Below are 18512 nucleotides of genomic sequence, written 5' to 3' on the forward strand. Positions count from 1 at the left end.
ATTATCTATTTACACACAATTAACATTACTTTTATGTCATTTGCAATAAATTGAGATACCTGTGGCGGTTACGTTAGACCCGTGAATAGGTGGGTGTCTTAAAATAAGTGTAAATAATTTTTTTATAATGTCAATTACGAATGTATACAGACCAAACAGAAAAGCTTTGATCTCCAAGTTAACTTTATAATATATTAATGGGAGTGATTTAAATCTAAGAAAGGATCAATAGATGGAACAAAACAAGTTGCCTGTAAAATCTCCAGGGAAGAATCGAATGTCAAATGATCACCTTGGTGCTTTAGTACAATATATTACGAAATTTAATCATTTAAACGTTAAAAGTGAAAGCCACACATCCGCATTATTGTCTTTAAAAACAAATGACGATATAAGAAAAGAATGATTACTAGACGATTGTTTTATTAGCTTTGAAATATGGTTATCGCCAACTATATAAACCGTTAAGTCGGGTAGGTCAGATAGGCATCAGCTAATCGAAAAACTCTGAATATAGAGCAAGATGTCATCAGACAGTAACATTAGCAATAATCGCTTGTCGCATAGTTTTGATATTAAATCTGCATTTGGTTATGTACATATGAATAAAGCACTACACTACATTCGGGGCCATTTCATTGTTCATCTATTGCTCGTGTTATCAGTCAAATCCTGGCAGTTTATTTTGGCTGCGATATCACCTCGGTGGAAGCGGACGTAAAATACAACTAACTAGTTTATTTTGTCTATTCTTCTTTATTGAATTCAACACATTATTAATTTATTATTATTAATTAATTATTCTCTTTTTATCTTTTCAGGTTGTAACCATGGCTTTAGGCTTACCCCCATTCAATACTTCGTCGACACTAACTTCCATTAATGTTACTATGATGGCATCGTCGGATGAAGCTGAACATTCCGAGCAACCGCACATGGTTATAATACTAACCACAATGTTGTCTATATTTTGTATTCTTGGGGTTACTGGAAATGCTATTGCCTTTTACATATATTACGGAAAACGTGAAAAATCTACATCAACAATATTCATATTGTCGTTGGCCGTAACGGACTTTTTAACTTGCCTTATCGTTGTTCCATACACAATGGCTGCGGAACTGGTTCAGTATCACTTGGTGTTTGACATTGTGTGCAAAATGTATTTATTTTTTATAACTTCTAATGTACCGTTGTCGGCCTTCATAATGGTGGCCATTGGATTCGATCGTTATTTTTGCATTTGCCATCCTTTCTTGCACATTCTAACAGTTCGGAAGGCAAAAATATGTGTGCTCATGCTTACCTACCTAGCCTTTGCTCTAGGTATTATTACGTCTTTAACATATGGCGTATACATTGACAGTCGGCTGTTGGTACCACCGGAAGCATTGGCGCATCCAAACGAAACGGACAGTGGATATAACTTTAATCCAGTAATAAATGAGACATTGGAGGATGACGCATTTCAGGAGTATGTTTATTACGGTACTTGTGTATCAAATGAGATCATTCTGTCGGAAACTACAACGCTGATATATCAAAAGCTCTACGCCGCTTTGTTTTTGGTGTCTTTTATTATCGTAGCCGTTTTATACGCTTTGATCTACAGATCCATATTACAACGGAGAGCATGGCGCAGTCGCTGCAAAAGGGCTAGCTGCTATACAACTATGAATGGTAACGAAACGGGTATGGAAGAAACTCAACTGACAGCTGTTAATGGCATAGCGCCACCATTAATTGGCGCTTCTATGGGAAAAGGACCAATCAGGGCTGCGGCGGCCTTACGTGAAAAAATGATGTACGCAAATATCAAAACAGCCGCTATGTTGTTTGTCGTTACCTTAGTGTTTATTATTTCTTACTTGCCATCTTGGTTAATGGGTCTAGAGATCATTCCATTCAACATTATAGTGTACCAGTTTTACTTTTTAAACAATGTGGCAAATCCTTTCATTTATGCTTTTATGAACCGAACATTTCGTGATGACCTTAAACACTTAATTAAAAAGTGCTAAGCTGTGTTATTCTATTTTGGACTTTTACCATTCATCTTGCGCTATCCATAATAATTATATTCGTTAAGTTATACGTGTAGTTATATTATGTCATATCACGATTCAAATATATTCTTATTATATAAGAAAACCAACTCTTATCCGTGTATATCGAATGCTTAAGCGGGAATTGTTTTTTGTTGTTTTCAAAAATAATGTTTTGGTGGGCCGTTTGCATCTGATCTTAAAATCAAAAGTTTTTATTGTAACTACGCTACAATAAAAGAAAATATACAGCTACAATTTATATGAGATCATTTCTGTGTCACAAGAACTTTCGTTGATCGGAGGTAATATTCCATGAAAGGCATTCGGAAGTTGGAAAATGTCTTCTATATTTGAGTATATTTAATACTAAGCTTTTTTCGTGTGGGGGGGGGGGTTGAACTGTTTTAATAACGGTAAGTTCAGTCTACGCAAACAACAATTGGAAGTAAACCATAAACGAAGTACGCACAAATGAATGCAATCTGCAAACACCTGTCAAAAGTAAAACGTTGACCATTTTGTTTTTAATAACCTATCTTAGCCAATCAGGGTCTCTGACATAAAAGTAGTAACGATTAAAATCTCTTTACAAGTTTAATAGAGGTGGAAAATATTTTATTATTGACAGATATCATGTCTTAGTCCGCTACGCTATGACGGATTTACGAGAGTTTAAATGCTGTTCTTTTTTGTTTTTTTTTTGTTTTTTTTAAGTGCTGTCTTGAGGGTCACGGTCGCTAAGTGGATAAGACGCTGGCTCGCCAGCCTGGAGGTCGGGTGTTCGATGCCTGCATTGGCCGAGAAAGTTCATCCAGATTTTCCGGCGTGGTTCCCCCTTGTCAGTGCTGCAGGACGGAGGGCCTGCCAAGGACATCTGACTAGTCCCTTGTACACATTGGCGTGCACGTAAAAGATCCATTGGCAGTTGTAATTCGATATAAGAGTAGGCCGTAGTGCCACTGTCCGGGCAAATTTCCCTCATACCACACTGTATGGTGCATGTCCGTCTACATTAGCCCAGTTCGGAGCAGAACAGTCGGACGTTGAATCCCATTTCATTTCATTTCATTTCATTTTAAATGCTGTCTTGTAGATTATTGTCTGGTAGCATACTTCTTGTAGTTACATATTGGATCACATTTATACGTTATCTTCTGACTGGCTTGTTTATACAGCATTCAGTTCCTGTTACCGTTCGATTGGATTGGTCAAAGATATATTTCCATGAGATTCGAGAGCCAAGATACATAAACTCTGATTGGAAAATACATTTGTTGTTAAAAGCATTATATGATACTGCTCCCTATTACTGGTATAGTCTAAAGCTATACGCCACACTGAACAAACAATATGTAATAGAGACTTTTAGTAAACGAAATTTTTCCCATCCGTACCACGTATACGTGATACGTTGCATCAATGTAGTTTTAAGGTCAGTTCATACTACATCCGTATCCGTATCTGTAAATACGTGCGCACAAAAACAACTGCGTCCGTTGAGCCGGATTGATTGCTCCCAGAGCTTTAGCCAATCAGCGAGTATTTTCCCCTTATTACATCATCTCCCCAAATAGAAACTCAGTCTCTAACAGACAATTCAGCTTTGAAAGCCGGACGTTTTCGCGTTTTCTATTTGAACGTTTATACGTTTAGAGTTTTGGCAGAATTTTCGCGTCGCGTAAGTATGCGTCGCTGAGCTGAGCTTAGTTCTATTATAGCATGGTGGCAGTTATCTATACCAAGATCACCATCAGTGTTAGTCAAATGCCTAGCCTACAATTTCCCGGAGGAGTGAAGTCGCTCGACAGTCGCTGAACTATTAAAAAACAAATTTAATATCAAATCTTGTTAAAAATCTACGACTTCGACTTGACAGCGATTTTTTGTTCCACCAATGTATCATTTCAGAAAGTATATACCCTTTTACAGATTTGCAAGGTCCAACCTCCCTAAATTTAGCACGTAGATCAACCAGCTTTCAGACAGACAGAAAAAGTATAAAAATTCCGAGAAAAACCCATCAAAAATAATGATTAAATTCTAGCCTTTGTCATGGTTAACATCACATCAAATATACACCTTCGTGTTCTAGGATACACATAGATTCATAAGAACGTTATGATGCATTTCAGCGTCTAAAAATAGCAAAAAAGACAGTAAAACACGACAATGTTATACGGACCTTTTCAGTATAAAAACTGTTCGATACCTGCTGCCGTATTCGAAAGCCGTGTCACATATGAGAAATACACACACATTGATGACGTCACATGTAAAATCCATACAGATACGCGATACGGACTAGGAATTTACGCTTGCCATTATGGTTCACTTACTTACTTACTTTCCTTTATTTCCTTTAATTTAAGCTCATTAATCACTGTCTTATTGTCTATATCTTAAGTTCACTAATAACGGTTTTATTTTAAGCTCACTAATCACTGTCTTATTTTCTTTATTTTGAGCCCACTAATCATAGGTTTATTGTAAGCTCACTAATCACTGTCTTTTTTATTGTTATCCCTTTAGCTTCTAAGAAATATGACACTGTTAGTTAACTTTTTTTTCAAGTTGCGTCATATGACTTAATTAACCGCTAGGAAACAAATCTAGAACAGGGGACCTGACAAGGAACGCCGTCTAGTCGTGCTGATGGTACTGAAAACCGCGGTTTCGTGTACACATTTGTTGGAATGCGAAATAAGAGCAGGATGCCCTTCATATCACACTGCATGGCGTATGGCCGTCTTCATAAGGACGTTAAACAACATTTCATAACACAAATTAAGTATTGGAAACCTTGCCCTGATTTTAATGGAACCGTAGTTCAGACCTATCCTTTCCAACACCTGCAATGGTGGGGTGAGATAGTAAGTAAAACCCAGAATTCTTGATTGACAAGAAGTGACAACAGTTTTAAAATCAGTTTATATATTCAGAAACAGCACATGATATATAATATATATATAAAATTTATAAAAGATTCTTCTCTCAGGTTAAAGTATATAGAAATATGAGGTTTTTAGAAAGGAAAAAAACTTATTTCATCTTATGTATTATATAATACATAAGATGAAATTATTATATATAATAAAATATTCGGTAAAACGTTTAAAAGCGTGATTGGATGCTGGGTATTCCTTACAATAACGTTCTATACCATAAAATCCAATTACACAATTTCTTTTGTATTATGACATTGCTAATAAATTATCAATAATAGATACAAATACTTGCCACTATGTGTATATAATTAATATTTCTATTGGCTAAATGTTACTTCAAACATAACATATGTACGTACATAAACTATATTTCAAAAGAATCGGTTTCTTCACTTCAATGTCACCTAATTCAACACTTGAAAAAAAAAAGTACAATAATTAGTTTGCCCGTTTGTGGAAAAGGGCCGATGTATAAACTGTTGAAAATAATTAAGTGATAAAGGTGCATGTATATAATGTATATTTTTTTATCCCACTTAATCTACAACATAACCTGGCAAGTGTAAGAATAACAGAACATCAGAAAGAAAACGCCTTTACAACTGAAGGATTCCACCGAGATATCCTTTAAATAATACGAGGGATATGAAGAACTGGATATTAAAAACTAAAACATTTCTACCACTAAAATAACACAACATAACCTGGACAACATAATTCTAGATCCATACCATATAAAATCTACCACGGAATACATTTATACTAATTTATAGTACCGTAAATCCTAAACTAGACGTTTACCAAGTCTGAGCCTGCCAAACCAATTACTATCTTGGAAGCAGGCGTTAAACCACCGACTTTTACTACATTTATGATTACCAACATCAACAGACAGGGTGGCAACACATAACCATGTTAAATATTTATACGTTTTATATGTTCCATATCATCAAGACCACGGTGCAAAGGTACTGTTCCTTGGATGATATAGTGTGTACAAATTGCAAACATTTGGAAAACGCATCTCCAAATAATGCATGTCCTTCAAAAATCCGTTTTTTGTAGAACGGCTGCTCTCCATATCGGGGATTGGTCGAGCTATATTTTTCTGGAATATGGAGTTAATAGTAGTACCGTAAATTTTGGTAGAAAGTCTGAGTACAACTATGTAATGTAGCCTATATGGAAAGGGGTGGCGCAAAGGGGACACTTCACCAATAGGACAGCACAGCAATTTAAAACATGCAATGTAGGATGGTTAGTAGTTTAACACAAACGTTGTCCTATTTAATACTCCGTTGTAGGGAAATAGTTCATAGTTTCGCCACCACGGTAATTATAATACTTTGTTGGGGACGAACAGCCTTGCGCTGCAGGCCATTCCTTACAACCACACTGTTGAACGTGAGCTGGACTATTCTGTATCTAGATTCAAAATAATCGTTATTTTGGAATAGGTATATTTCGACCACTATGGAAAGATAATGGAGCATATTTATTTTTCTTCAAAACGATCTACTTCGTTATGTATCGTGTCTGCGAGACCGAGCACTTTACGTTGTAATCATATTATTAATATAAATATGAACAAACGATCTGACCGGTTTTATGTTTGGTTTTCACAAATTCTTTAAAGTGCTGACAAACATGCAAAATAAAAATAGCTGATCTCACGTTACGAATGTTTACACTATAATTTCTAAAGTATATTTCGAATTAACTTGGTGTCAAGCAGCTAGCACGTTTTTATTTTGCTTTGTAATTGGTAACGTGTTGTGTTTACTTCATGTGGGTTTGAAGAATTCTTTCTGAGTACTTAAAAAAAATTAAAATTATTATCGACTAGCTACATATACACCGATCCTCTTGTTTGCTGTATTTGGTGTCACAAACAGGAGATTACACGTCTTTTCTTGTTATTCATCCAAAAACTTGACAAAACTCTTTCGGAAGTGGAGCAGCATGCAAGCTTTCCTGTTTTATTCGTGTAGGTTACATTGTAACATATCAACAGATGACGATTCATCAATTAATTATTTTCCTTCGCACGAAATTATATGAACGGGGTATACATAATTAATTCCACGGCAAGCCATAGGTGACGAAACTAGAGTTAAGTATTTACTAGGTTCTAAAAGTAAGTTCAAAATCTAATAACCACCAACGGACTGGGAATTTAGGTACATTTAAGTTTCGTGTACTATAATAACACATCTTAACCATTGAAGATTAAATAAATTCCTGCTATAATTTATTTTCGAAAATCAAGTTCAGAAACATATAACCGCCTAGGACATTCGGTACATTTAGGTTTCGTAACTATATAATAACGAATCTTGTCCATTGAAGATTAAAAGCATTAACCACAATAACGTGTTTATGTCTAATACAGCTAACTAATTTATTTTCGATATTAAAATTCAAGGATATCGTTCAATGCTAGGTATATAACAGTCAATTAGAATATAATTGTTTCCACACAGTAACATTATATCTTTTGAAAAGCCGCTATAACATTATTAAAGTCTCTGGATGAATGGACGAGGGCTCCCTTTACATAAGTATGTGTTACTAATACATATGCTAACCACCCGGCCTCCCTACAAATTCTGTCCTGTAGATATATGTTAGCTTAGTCAGTACCGGAGCGTGTACGTTAAAAACATTTGACTTCTACAATTAGACGAAAGTGTTTGGATGAGAGAAGTTTCTCACATAGACTACAGTTTCGATAAAACTCGAGCAGCAACGAGAAATGAAAATCCCGCGTTACGGGTGAGAAAAATGAATACAAATCATTTGCGAAGAATTTGAATTCTCTGGTTGGGTTGGACGTTAGAGGAAATCGTTTGGGAGAAAGGGGGTTTCTCACATAGACTACACCAAATGTTTCAGCAAATCCAGTTTAGATAAACTCGAGCCGCAACAGGAAATGCAATTCCCGCCTTCCCGTCCCACATTGCGGGTGAGACAAATGAATGCAAATCATCTGCGAAGAATGCTGAGCACTGTAACTGGAAATGACGCCGTATCAGAAGATGCAATCTTTGTACCAGACACCATGGTAAGATCAGTTTTGCGTCAACGTGAGAGCTACGAGAGAGGCATGAGCAATGTCGTGATAAATGTATCGGTGATAATTGGTCATCAGATCTTGTCTCAGAAGATTCACGGGTTTCACTGCAGAATGATGACGGTCATATCCTGGTGTAGTACAATCTCCTTTTTATATTGTCATGGGTAATCTCAATGCTATTCATTTCAGGGTGAAATTCCTAGACCAATGGTAAGTTTCCAAAGAATGAAACCCTATTATTAATGTTTTCCAAGACTACAGCGCCAGACCTCTACAATACGTGTCTCAAGTTAAGGAAGGGTACAGTACAGTTCCTTCTAACAGCTCGTCACTGCGATTCACAGAGGTGCACATGCGGAATACATCGTAACTAGTATGAATGGAGACCGCGAAAAGCAACGCATGATTTATATTACCGATAATTTTTGTAGTTATGCTAAAGGTTTTTTGCTACACTGGGCTGAGGGTATGTTTAATTAGTTATAGTGGTATATAACATTTTCATATTCTAAAGACGGTATAGGCATTATTAAAAGAAACGAGTTTGCAAGATGAAAATAATAAGATCAAATCGGAACTGAACAACAAACCATCAGATTTTTCTGAACGGTTTAAATTACGTCCTCGTAGCTACTCGTCATGATACACTGAATTCCTGTTCTGACTGTGATCTGTGAATAAATGTTTTGTAATGAAACTTCAACTGTTTGAATGCATTAAATGAAGACTCAACGAAGTCTTCTGATTGCCTTTAGTCACAGCAATTCTGTAAACGAACGTTGTCAACCGATCGCTCATACTTATATAGAGTGGTTCAGGGTTTGAAGAAAATCCAACAGACAGACAATATTTGGGGCTTATATTAACATATTATGAACTTCATACATCAACAATGGAAGTCTGACCACGATTGATTTTTGAGGATATAACCATTTGGACATGTGTTTATAAATGCTTCCAATTATGACCGACTTCCGTTATCAATGGAGTTAAATACGCCTTACGGTTCTTGGTTACATTAAAATTTCAAATTTGGCACTGAAACGAATACTTAATTCGGGAATCTTCGTTTTTTTTTAGAATACGTACAAATAACGGTTGAATTTAATGTTTGTACGCATGCACAGTCCTTAGTTTTTGAACACGAGAGCGGAACAGAGAGAAATGAAAATTAACAACTCCAAATATCAGTTACATTTTGGGCTGATTTTTATAAATGCATTAGAACATAATGAAAACTTTCAAATATTGGAGAAATTCGTGGTTTACCATACAAACGCAATAGTGCTTAGAGCACTTATATTGTAGATGTTAAGTATCCTTTATAATAATCCTATTATGGTTCCAAATATGAAAATAAATAAATACACATCTAAAATAGAGTACACGACCTAAAAAGATTAGAATTCAAGTATTGTGTTTACTTTAAGTGTTTACCTTAAGTTTACTTTAATCATACAAGCCTGGTTAATCAAGACTACGGAAAAACATTTCGTCCAGTTAATTATTTCCGGTCTCAAGCTAGCAACAACCTAACTTCTAAACTCACTAAGTCGGCAACTAACCACATGGTTTTACGGTTAAATAAAAGTAAATTTCATTGTCTTCCGGGGTTGGTAGGTTGCCGCGAGAGTGTGTTTAAAAGATAGAAAACGGACGAAATCATTCCCCCCCACCCCCCAAACCACCCCTGCGCAACTGACATAGGGATACCAGACTGGAAAACCCCGATAATCGCTTTTGGCCAACACTGGGTTCAGACTCGGTCAGAACTGATAATGCTCGTTACCATTGCCTCAACCTCAAGAATATGTTGTTTAGATATAAATCCAATGCGATATCGAGGTTTCGGGAAGGGGGTGCGGGATCTTTAACATACAAGTACAATAGGAATACACAAAATCAATATAATTTCTATTTCTTTCACGAGGTCATGTCTGGAGGAAAAGAATAGCGGGTAAGGCGAATATTTGTTATGTCAACGGGAATAATTTCAATTTTGTATTATTGGCTTATACATAGCAGCCTGGATGGGGGTCACCATGTACATTTGCAGATAAGACACACAAACTCTGGCAGTGACTCAGAATTATGACGGCTTTACGATATTGTCGTTCTTGTTCATATTGACAGTGGTGTGTTTATGATATTGGTTTTCCTGTTCATGTTAAGGTCGGACTACACCACCAAGGATTAGCTGTCACCGACAGCCCGATTTCTTGTCGATCCAATCTGGTGGGCAACACATCAGCGTACACCAGTACCGAATTTCTATCGCCTTATTTATATAGAACTCCGTGGTAATGACAATGTTCATTTAAGCGTTCACACATTCAGTGAGATATTATACAATGACACATATAGTATCACCCATACAAATTTTAAAAAATGTTTTAGCCAGTGGGAGCCATGGTGGCTAAGCGGGTAAGACGCTGTCTCGCTAGCCTGGAGGTCGCGTGTTCGATAAAGTTCATTGGGATTTTCCGACTCTGTTTCCCCTTGTGAGCGGTGCAGGACGGAGGGCCTGACAAGGACAGCTGTCTACAATCTAGTCATTCGGATGAGACGAAAAACCGAGGTCCCGTGTACACATTGGCGTGTACGTAAAAGATCCCTTGGCAGTTGGAATTCAATATAAGAGTAGGCCATAAGAAGGCAAATTTCCCTCATAACACACTGCATAGCATGCACTTCATTAGCACAGTCGGACGTTAAACCTCGTTATATTTCATTTGGTTTTAGCAAGCCGGTTTTCCGGCAAAAAACAAACGGTCGGGCTGTATTATTATTACCACAAACCAATGCCAATGATTAATGGTTGAGGATGGATAACGCCGACAATTAAGCCTTGTTGGGCGCAGGCCTTTAGTGTGAAATCTACATAATATTATGGATAACGCCGACAAATAATCCTTGTTGGGAGCAGGCCTTCGGCATGTTAAAAATCTACATAATATTATAATGGTATGGATAAATTCATCGTAAACTACCATTGGTTAAATAACAGACCTTATGATCTACAGCGCAAGCCTAAAACCACTCGGTCACCAAACCACACTCAAGGAAGAATAATCCTCGTGGAAATAATGGACTATCGTAACAATTAACAGAAATAGGAAACATACAACAGTATTTTTAACAAATTGCTTAATTAAAATTTTCAATTGTTTTAGCATCATCCACAGTTATGTATTGGGATAACATAAGACAAACACATTATCACATGACAGTTATCATGCGCATGACACTTATTAAACAATTTCACACAATATAGAAGCGGATGATACTGGTTTCATATATTCTTTATTCTTATGCATGTAAACAATAACAGAATAGCCTATTTTTTTGCACAAATCTTATGGACAAAAAAGCTTAATGTATGCGCGTTTTATAAATACTGTAGCCAAGAATACTTGATTGTGTGTTTTATTGTTAAGTAGTAGCATTCCCCAGTTTATCTACCAGACATAGCATTTTTTCTCCGCATTCATGTAACTTGAGGCTGGACAATTAAATGCTTCTGCAAAATCTTGAGAATTTTGAAGCGAACCAATCACCCTGGAGATAAATGAACAAAGAATGAAAACTGTTAACTTCTTTCTACACAGAAAAATGATTGTTCGCTAAAGGATATAAATCTCCCATTATTCAAGAAACTTACCGAAATCTTCCCAGACTATGGACACCGGTTAGTATCTGCTGAATGGCGGCTTCTCTTCTTGTATTCGTACACCAAATCTTTGAATATAAAGCATTAAAAGTCATTTACAATGACATGAGATATATAATCTGGTAACTAAAACAGTTCTTATATTCAACCTAATGGACACAGATCACTAAAGATTTCCCCATTGACTCCAATGTTAATTCTCGTATCTTAGACCGGCTTTAACTTTTTCCCAAATTTTCGTTGGGTAGAACACTTTCTACCACAGATGGAGCAACATGTGGCAACCACTTGCCCAAAAGCACGTATGAGGTTCTTCATGAAAAACTTGAGATACACAAGCTGGAAGTAGAGACAAGTAAACATGCAATTTCAGGCCCTACATTTCAACGTAACCAACCTCTCAACTCTTGTATCCTTCCGCATCAAAATTATGAATATTCACCAAAACTTGGCAGAAAATGTATTTTCAAACCCTTTTCCTCAATTCTACACCAAAAAGTCAACAAAAATCGCCATGCAAAAGGGGGAAAAAGGAAAAGGGAGAGGAAGACTAAAAATAGCTTTGGCCCTTGTTTCGTGTGTCCTAATGTATCTCTTATCACAAAGAGGAAAATACGGTTGGGTCGTAAGTTTTAGAACCACGATAGTTTAGTTTTGCACTGATTTCACAAGTGCTTTCTTTTTTAATTTTTGTATGTACAATTGTACATTCATTTTCTCTACTAGAGCGATTTAATATCTTAATAAATATATATTGGGGCGAATCGGATTAAAACACAGATCCTATTTCGTTTCGGTTCTATTGCTGAAAATTTCGTTTTACTTGACTTTGCTACGAGTCTAGTCACGGTCACCCATATCCTTTTACTCTCAACGTGCGGTGGGTCTGGGTCTATTGTAAAACGAAACGAAAATTAGATCTATATTTTAATCAGATTGTATTGGGACATATGCATTTGGTTACCTGAGCAAAGTTTATAAAAAAGAGTTGTTTGTTGTTATATTTTAAACCTGGTAGTCGTGGTTCATCGCCCATGGTTTCTATCAATGTTTGGTAGGCCTGAAATCAATGGTGGAAGTAAAAGGTTGAGTTAGAATAGAAAACTGGCATACATTTATATAAGTGAAATCCTCAACGGATAAGAGGTATTTCTTACCCTATAACTTTGTTTTAATCCACCGTTATCAGCTATATTTTCACCTTGTGTATTAATACCATTTAACTACAACAAGAAATAAATATGAAATAGGTTTTAATTGGTCATTATCAACCATAATATTTGATAATTTAACTACAACAAGAAATAAATATGAAATAGGTTTTAATTGGTCATTATCAACCATAATATTTGATAATTGATATTTGAAACTTCTTATACTTCTCATTCAGTTTGGAAGTTCCAACGACCCTCCCATATTTTCCCCATTAAAAATATATATTATAGTTTGGGCCCTAGTTGTATCTTACTTACATTCATATCAGCTTCTTCTACACTATAGTTGGAATATTGATTTATTATACATTGTGCTTTCTCTTTAAATCTACCAATGACGTCATCAGTCCACCATTGTAATAAATTACCATCTTTATCATATTGCCGACCTAAACGTATTTTATTACTGTCAGCATTAGTGTCATATAAGTTATAAAAATAATTACTATGGCATAACCTTTTGGTTTGACAAATGTTTCCAATTACCTTCTAAGACCATATTCTGGTAATTTGTTTTATATGTGTAATTTGTTAATGTTGGAGTTAATAGTCAAGGAAAGTCCGAGTTATCTTACCTGAATCATCAAACCCATGAGTTATTTCATGTCCAATAACAACACCAATACCACCATAATTCAAAGCTCTGTTAATATAAAATTACCATTTCATTTCAAATGCAGCCAATATAGAAAGCAAAGCAATTTATTTCTTATAACTTCAGAATAGAAATTGACTGTACCTTGGAAAGTTTTTGTGGAAAAATGGAGGTTGCAGAATTCCCGCTGGAAACACTGAAATATATAACAACTATTTTTACGATTCGTAATGGCCACAAAACTTACATTTGTGTTGCAAAAAACAAGCCTTCTATCATATAGAGTTCTGAGAATACTTACTGATTTGATTTTTTTGAGGACTGTAAAATGCATTCACTGTGGCGGCATTGGTACTCCAACTGCAAAAATGAAGTCCAATCGTATGTTTTAGAATATTATATTGTTTTTTTTACGATCACACTGTAAGTCTAATAACAGCCGTAAGAAGTTAATTTAAATATATATTTGCTCGACACTCGATCCTGAATACAAACCCATCAATTGTATAACATATCAAAACTCCGGTTTTACTAATCATGGACAACAAAAGACAAGAGCGCTTTTGTCAACAGCAACATACATTCAAATAAATTTGGGACATGAGGTGTAGAACATGCATATCTATAACAACTTTCTTGTCGGTCACATTGTGCAATAGTTGGCACTAGTAACATATAACGTCTTTGTTACCTAAACCAGTATATAAATCTTTAGGGGTTCTTTAAGGGAGTTAAGTTCTGTGAGTCGAATTATGCTTTCCGGAATATATGTGCGAATAGTCATTTTTTTCTGCACGTAATTAACGTGAATGTTTACAATACTAATATAATGTCTTGCCCTCTCAGCTGACATTTTACTTTGTTTTAACCTATCATACATACGCAGAGACTGAAATCATACCACAAAGACAACAAGTATCGAATATAAAAAGCGATTAGAAAGGAATTGATGAAATGCAAAGAACATTGTGTGTAGATAAAAAGTATACTAACTCATCTCTATCCACTGGTTCCCGCAGATCTTTTAAATTTGTAACAATACTTCTACGTTGGTCACTGTCAACGTTATTAAAATAATTATGCGGATCGTAAGTATGCTGAAAAATATAAAAGAAGTAAATAGAAATCATTTTGATGACTAACCGACAGTACCGGATCTATGGGTTGACTACAAGACTATTATTAGTGACTGATTATCTTTAGAAAGGACTGACTCGAATGCATGCCTTGATTGAAGTTTGAAACTTCTATTTTACTTGTGTTACTTTCCCAGAATATACCCGAGAATACACCAAATCGAATCTATTTTACAATTTTTTCTTTGGGAGGGCCCTTCGCTTTATTTTTTCTTAATTCAGTCCCACCCCCACAGGGTTAATCCGCCCTGCTGGACGATATATATAATAATACTATATTTTGATTTAAGAGAAATATAAATAGACTACATGTTTTTGTAACATAATTTATGGTCCAAGATGATATTCTACACGAGTCTTACATTTTCATATAATTTGTTGAGATAAACATCATCCAGAATAGCATCAGCATATCCAATCTTTTCATTTATGTATTCTGCCTGAAATATATATGTGAAATATGTACTGTTAAAATTAAGAGTGGAACAAATTGTTAATCCTGTTTTCGTGGTATATATTATATTAATTAAATATTAACCCTTTGGGTAATAGTGTCTTTTTGAACAAATTTGTAATCCTGTTTTCGTGGTATATATTATATTAATTAAATATTAACCCTTTGGGTACTAGTGTCTTTTGTACGAACACGATATAAATCCAGTTAGAGAACTATATTTGCTGCAGCAGCAATACTGTGACTTGTCACTCGAGTACAGTTTTTTTAGCATAAACATAATGGTTTAAAATCTACCTTTTCCCGAGCTAGTTGTCTTGTAGAATCATCCATCCAATCCAATTCATTCAACAATTCAAAGAAAGCTGAGCGAATATTCTCAATCATCTCTAGGGCCTTTAAAAATATAACATACAGATAGCGACATCCAACAATAGTAATTGCAAACATTATTTATTGGAAAACAGTTGACAGTAACAAAAAGACCGACAAGAGTTGTTGTGAACTGCAGATGATAACACAAGGTTAGATTTCTTTTTGCAGCTTTATTTGTTTTATCGATACAACGTCCCATTAATATATTTTTCTATTCACATGACAGTTAATACACTGGCGAAATTAACCAAATCCAATTCTGGAGAAAACGGCAATAACAAGAACGTATTCGCGTATTTGCTTTCGCCTTCATGACGTCCATGTTATATCATAGATTCGGCCTTGAGTCTGTAGTAAATCCACTTTACCGGGTCATTGCCATTTATTACATGTATAGGAATGGCGGGTGGAGATGTTGAAAACAAAGTAAATAAATCATAAGTCCATATAATTATTTTTCTTGTTTGACTCATCCCACTCAATACAGCAAAACGAGTAATGCGTCAGTAACGCTTTAGACGTTATTTAGCTATGCATCCCATACCTATGATAGTGACCAATGTGGATTTTAAAATCGCGGCATGTATTTTCACATGGATGATGAATGGAGCTTTTCTGTATTTGAAGGGAGTGAGAATGTCGTAATATCAATGAAGTACTTTCATTATGTCCGGGATGATTACATGTGCTATCATTGTGAATACAGAATGTTGGAAACTAACGAAACTTGTTATCATGTGTTTGCCTACCGTAGATTTAGCATCTTCATCAAATGTTTCGTCTATAAATACCCTTCCCACTCCAACACCAACATTATTCTGCACATAAACCACACATGTTCTAAATCTCTCTCTCTCAGTCGCCGATCCAGTTATAACCTTGTCATTAAAAAGAAGTAAATCCATTGACATATAAACTGCTATTTTGTGCAACAAGTTTAACAGTGTTCAGATAGCAATGAGAAAAGACAATAATTCAATAACTGAATAATACAAATTAATGCATATAGTTTCAAAAGAGTATATACACCGCTTCGATCGAATCTTATTTGCCATATCAAATCAGTTCTACAATATATATCTTAATTTGATTCTAACATGACAAATTACAATGAATGCAGTTGTAATAGGCGGGCCTTACCTTATTGTAGTCCACTAATAATTCTCTAAATTTGGCTGTTAAATAAGGTGCTCTTTGTAGTACTAGTCTAAATAAAATATAATTAGCCTTTACCCTGAAAAAGAGAAGGTGTTCAGAATGTATTCTTCTGTGAAAATCATATGCCACTGATGAGACACTAAACAGCTTCATGTTCATCATTAATATTATGTCATATATGTATAATTTACATAACCAACGGAAAAGATGTTTCATGTAATATCCATCCATCAACCCATCTATGTAACAAAACATCCCTCCCTATTTGAGCAAAGGTCGACCAACAAATGAGTTCAGCCTAATGAAGATAATATTGATCGTTTATTCTTGCATACGAACGACTAGACGCGTTTCCTTGTCGGACTCTGCGAAGAACTAAACTGGAAGAATCCTAATGAACTTTCCCGGCCAACCCATGTCAGGGAACAATATTAGCCAGAATAAGTACGTGTTTAAATAGTGTAATGTGCATATGCTTACCTTGCTGGTGTATTTTCTAATATATCAAATAATAGATTAAAATATTGTGGTGATCTGTTGATAATAATTTCATCTGCTGTTATATTTAACCCCACACCATCCATATTAAAAATATCATAAAAATAATTCTGCCAATCAAACTAAACAAAAAAAGAACCGACAATATTATTATAAGCTTCTCCATATCGTATCATATTCGAAAGAAATACCTTCTGAGATTATTCAAAAGAAACCCTTGATGAATGGGACAGTCACAAATTCCACATGCCATCGTAAATAAAAGTGTATTTAAGTATTGAAATCAAACATCAAAATTCGACAAAATGGCCCAGTCACTTATTTTGAAACTTTAAAAAAAATCAAAACACTGAGCAGTTCTCCAAAATATGTGCTACTTTAAAGTAGCTAAGTCAATATCATCCAAAGTCTTACACGTTGAAAATACGAATTATTTGTCAATTCAAATCAACATTGATGTCGTGATCTTACCAGGAAAAGGCAGGCTTCTGATATCCAATATTTAAGACAAAATAAACATTTTACCATTGGTACCGTGTACCATAGTGCGTTTTAGCGTCATTTTCAACAAGTGACCAGAAAGAACGAGGCTAAACATATTCAACTGGAGAGCCTGCTCAATAGACTAGAATAACCAGACGCTAGAAACTGCTATAGGGTTGAGACACATGCCGTATTTCGCTGGATATAACTGATTTGAAATTAGAGTAAAAACGGAAACGATTGAATGTAAATCAGTTTATATACAATCAGATTACATTATTATTTGCGTTGCTACCCATTTGGGTTAATTTCTAGGTCCCAAATATTAGCGATTTAGCTCCTTTTAATGTATAGCACTATTCCTCACCTTACTATAATTAGCTGCAAGGTCTGTTATGCTACCGGGATTGTATAAGGCTTCACTATCTCTTCTATCCTCAGCAGCAACTGAAATCTTTACATTATAAAGTCAATTTATTATAGCGGAGAATAATATAAAAGCATATAGTCACAAATAGTCAGAATCTAATAATCGTATTATAGGTGGACAGACGTTTTGGTCAGAGATGTTGTGGATATATAATATAAAATATGAAAGTTCAAGATTCATTGTTATTTTATAATTGGTCGGAACAACCTAATTGGCTATTTTCCATGGGCGAAACCTCTGTGGCTGAAAAGTCTCACATTCGGTATTATGAGTTCATACACGGTTCGGAGCAATATAATTATCTTACATTAGCTAAAAGGAATTCAAAGTCAACTAGGTCTTTAATATCAGCTGTGGCTGTTGCAAAATCAGCACCGAGGTTCACAGCCAATTCAACACCATATTTCTCATAGGCTTGTATCATCAAGTC

General features: G+C 35.3%; 2 protein-coding genes and 1 long non-coding RNA gene across 7 annotated transcripts in view; 1 reads left to right on the plus strand and 2 right to left on the minus strand.

Moving 5' to 3' along the window:
• Positions 1-2646, plus strand: part of LOC126828173 (cholecystokinin receptor type A) — a 71647-nt gene extending 69001 nt beyond the window's left edge. For all 5 annotated transcript variants that reach the window (XM_050557786.2, XM_056102550.1, XM_050557787.2 and 2 more), the window contains one exon: positions 822-2646. In XM_050557786.2, coding sequence (XP_050413743.1) covers positions 831-2021 — 1191 coding nt within the window. In that variant the 5' untranslated portion in view covers positions 822-830 and the 3' untranslated portion in view covers positions 2022-2646. The remainder of the gene's footprint in view (positions 1-821) is intronic.
• An 8709-nt stretch (positions 2647-11355) lies between these two features.
• LOC126828046 (neprilysin) lies at positions 11356-16208 on the minus strand. Its single transcript, XM_056102261.1, has 11 exons — positions 16197-16208; positions 15047-15124; positions 14542-14645; positions 13850-13908; positions 13693-13744; positions 13529-13596; positions 13212-13342; positions 12897-12962; positions 12704-12799; positions 11731-11807; positions 11356-11627 (listed from the first exon to the last, which is right to left on the minus strand). Exons 1-11 carry the CDS (start codon positions 16206-16208, stop codon positions 11528-11530), a joined length of 843 nt encoding a protein of 280 aa, XP_055958236.1. The 3' UTR covers positions 11356-11527.
• Positions 16209-16651: 443 nt separating this feature from the next.
• On the minus strand, positions 16652-18106 carry LOC126828185 (uncharacterized). The gene is made up of 3 exons (XR_007682935.1): positions 18020-18106; positions 17152-17291; positions 16652-16747 (listed from the first exon to the last, which is right to left on the minus strand). It is a non-coding gene; the product is annotated as an uncharacterized LOC126828185 (long non-coding RNA).
• Positions 18107-18512: the final 406 nt, after the last annotated feature.

This window comes from Patella vulgata, chromosome 7 (assembly GCF_932274485.2).
Source record: "Patella vulgata chromosome 7, xgPatVulg1.2, whole genome shotgun sequence".
NCBI lineage: Eukaryota > Metazoa > Mollusca > Gastropoda > Patellidae > Patella > Patella vulgata.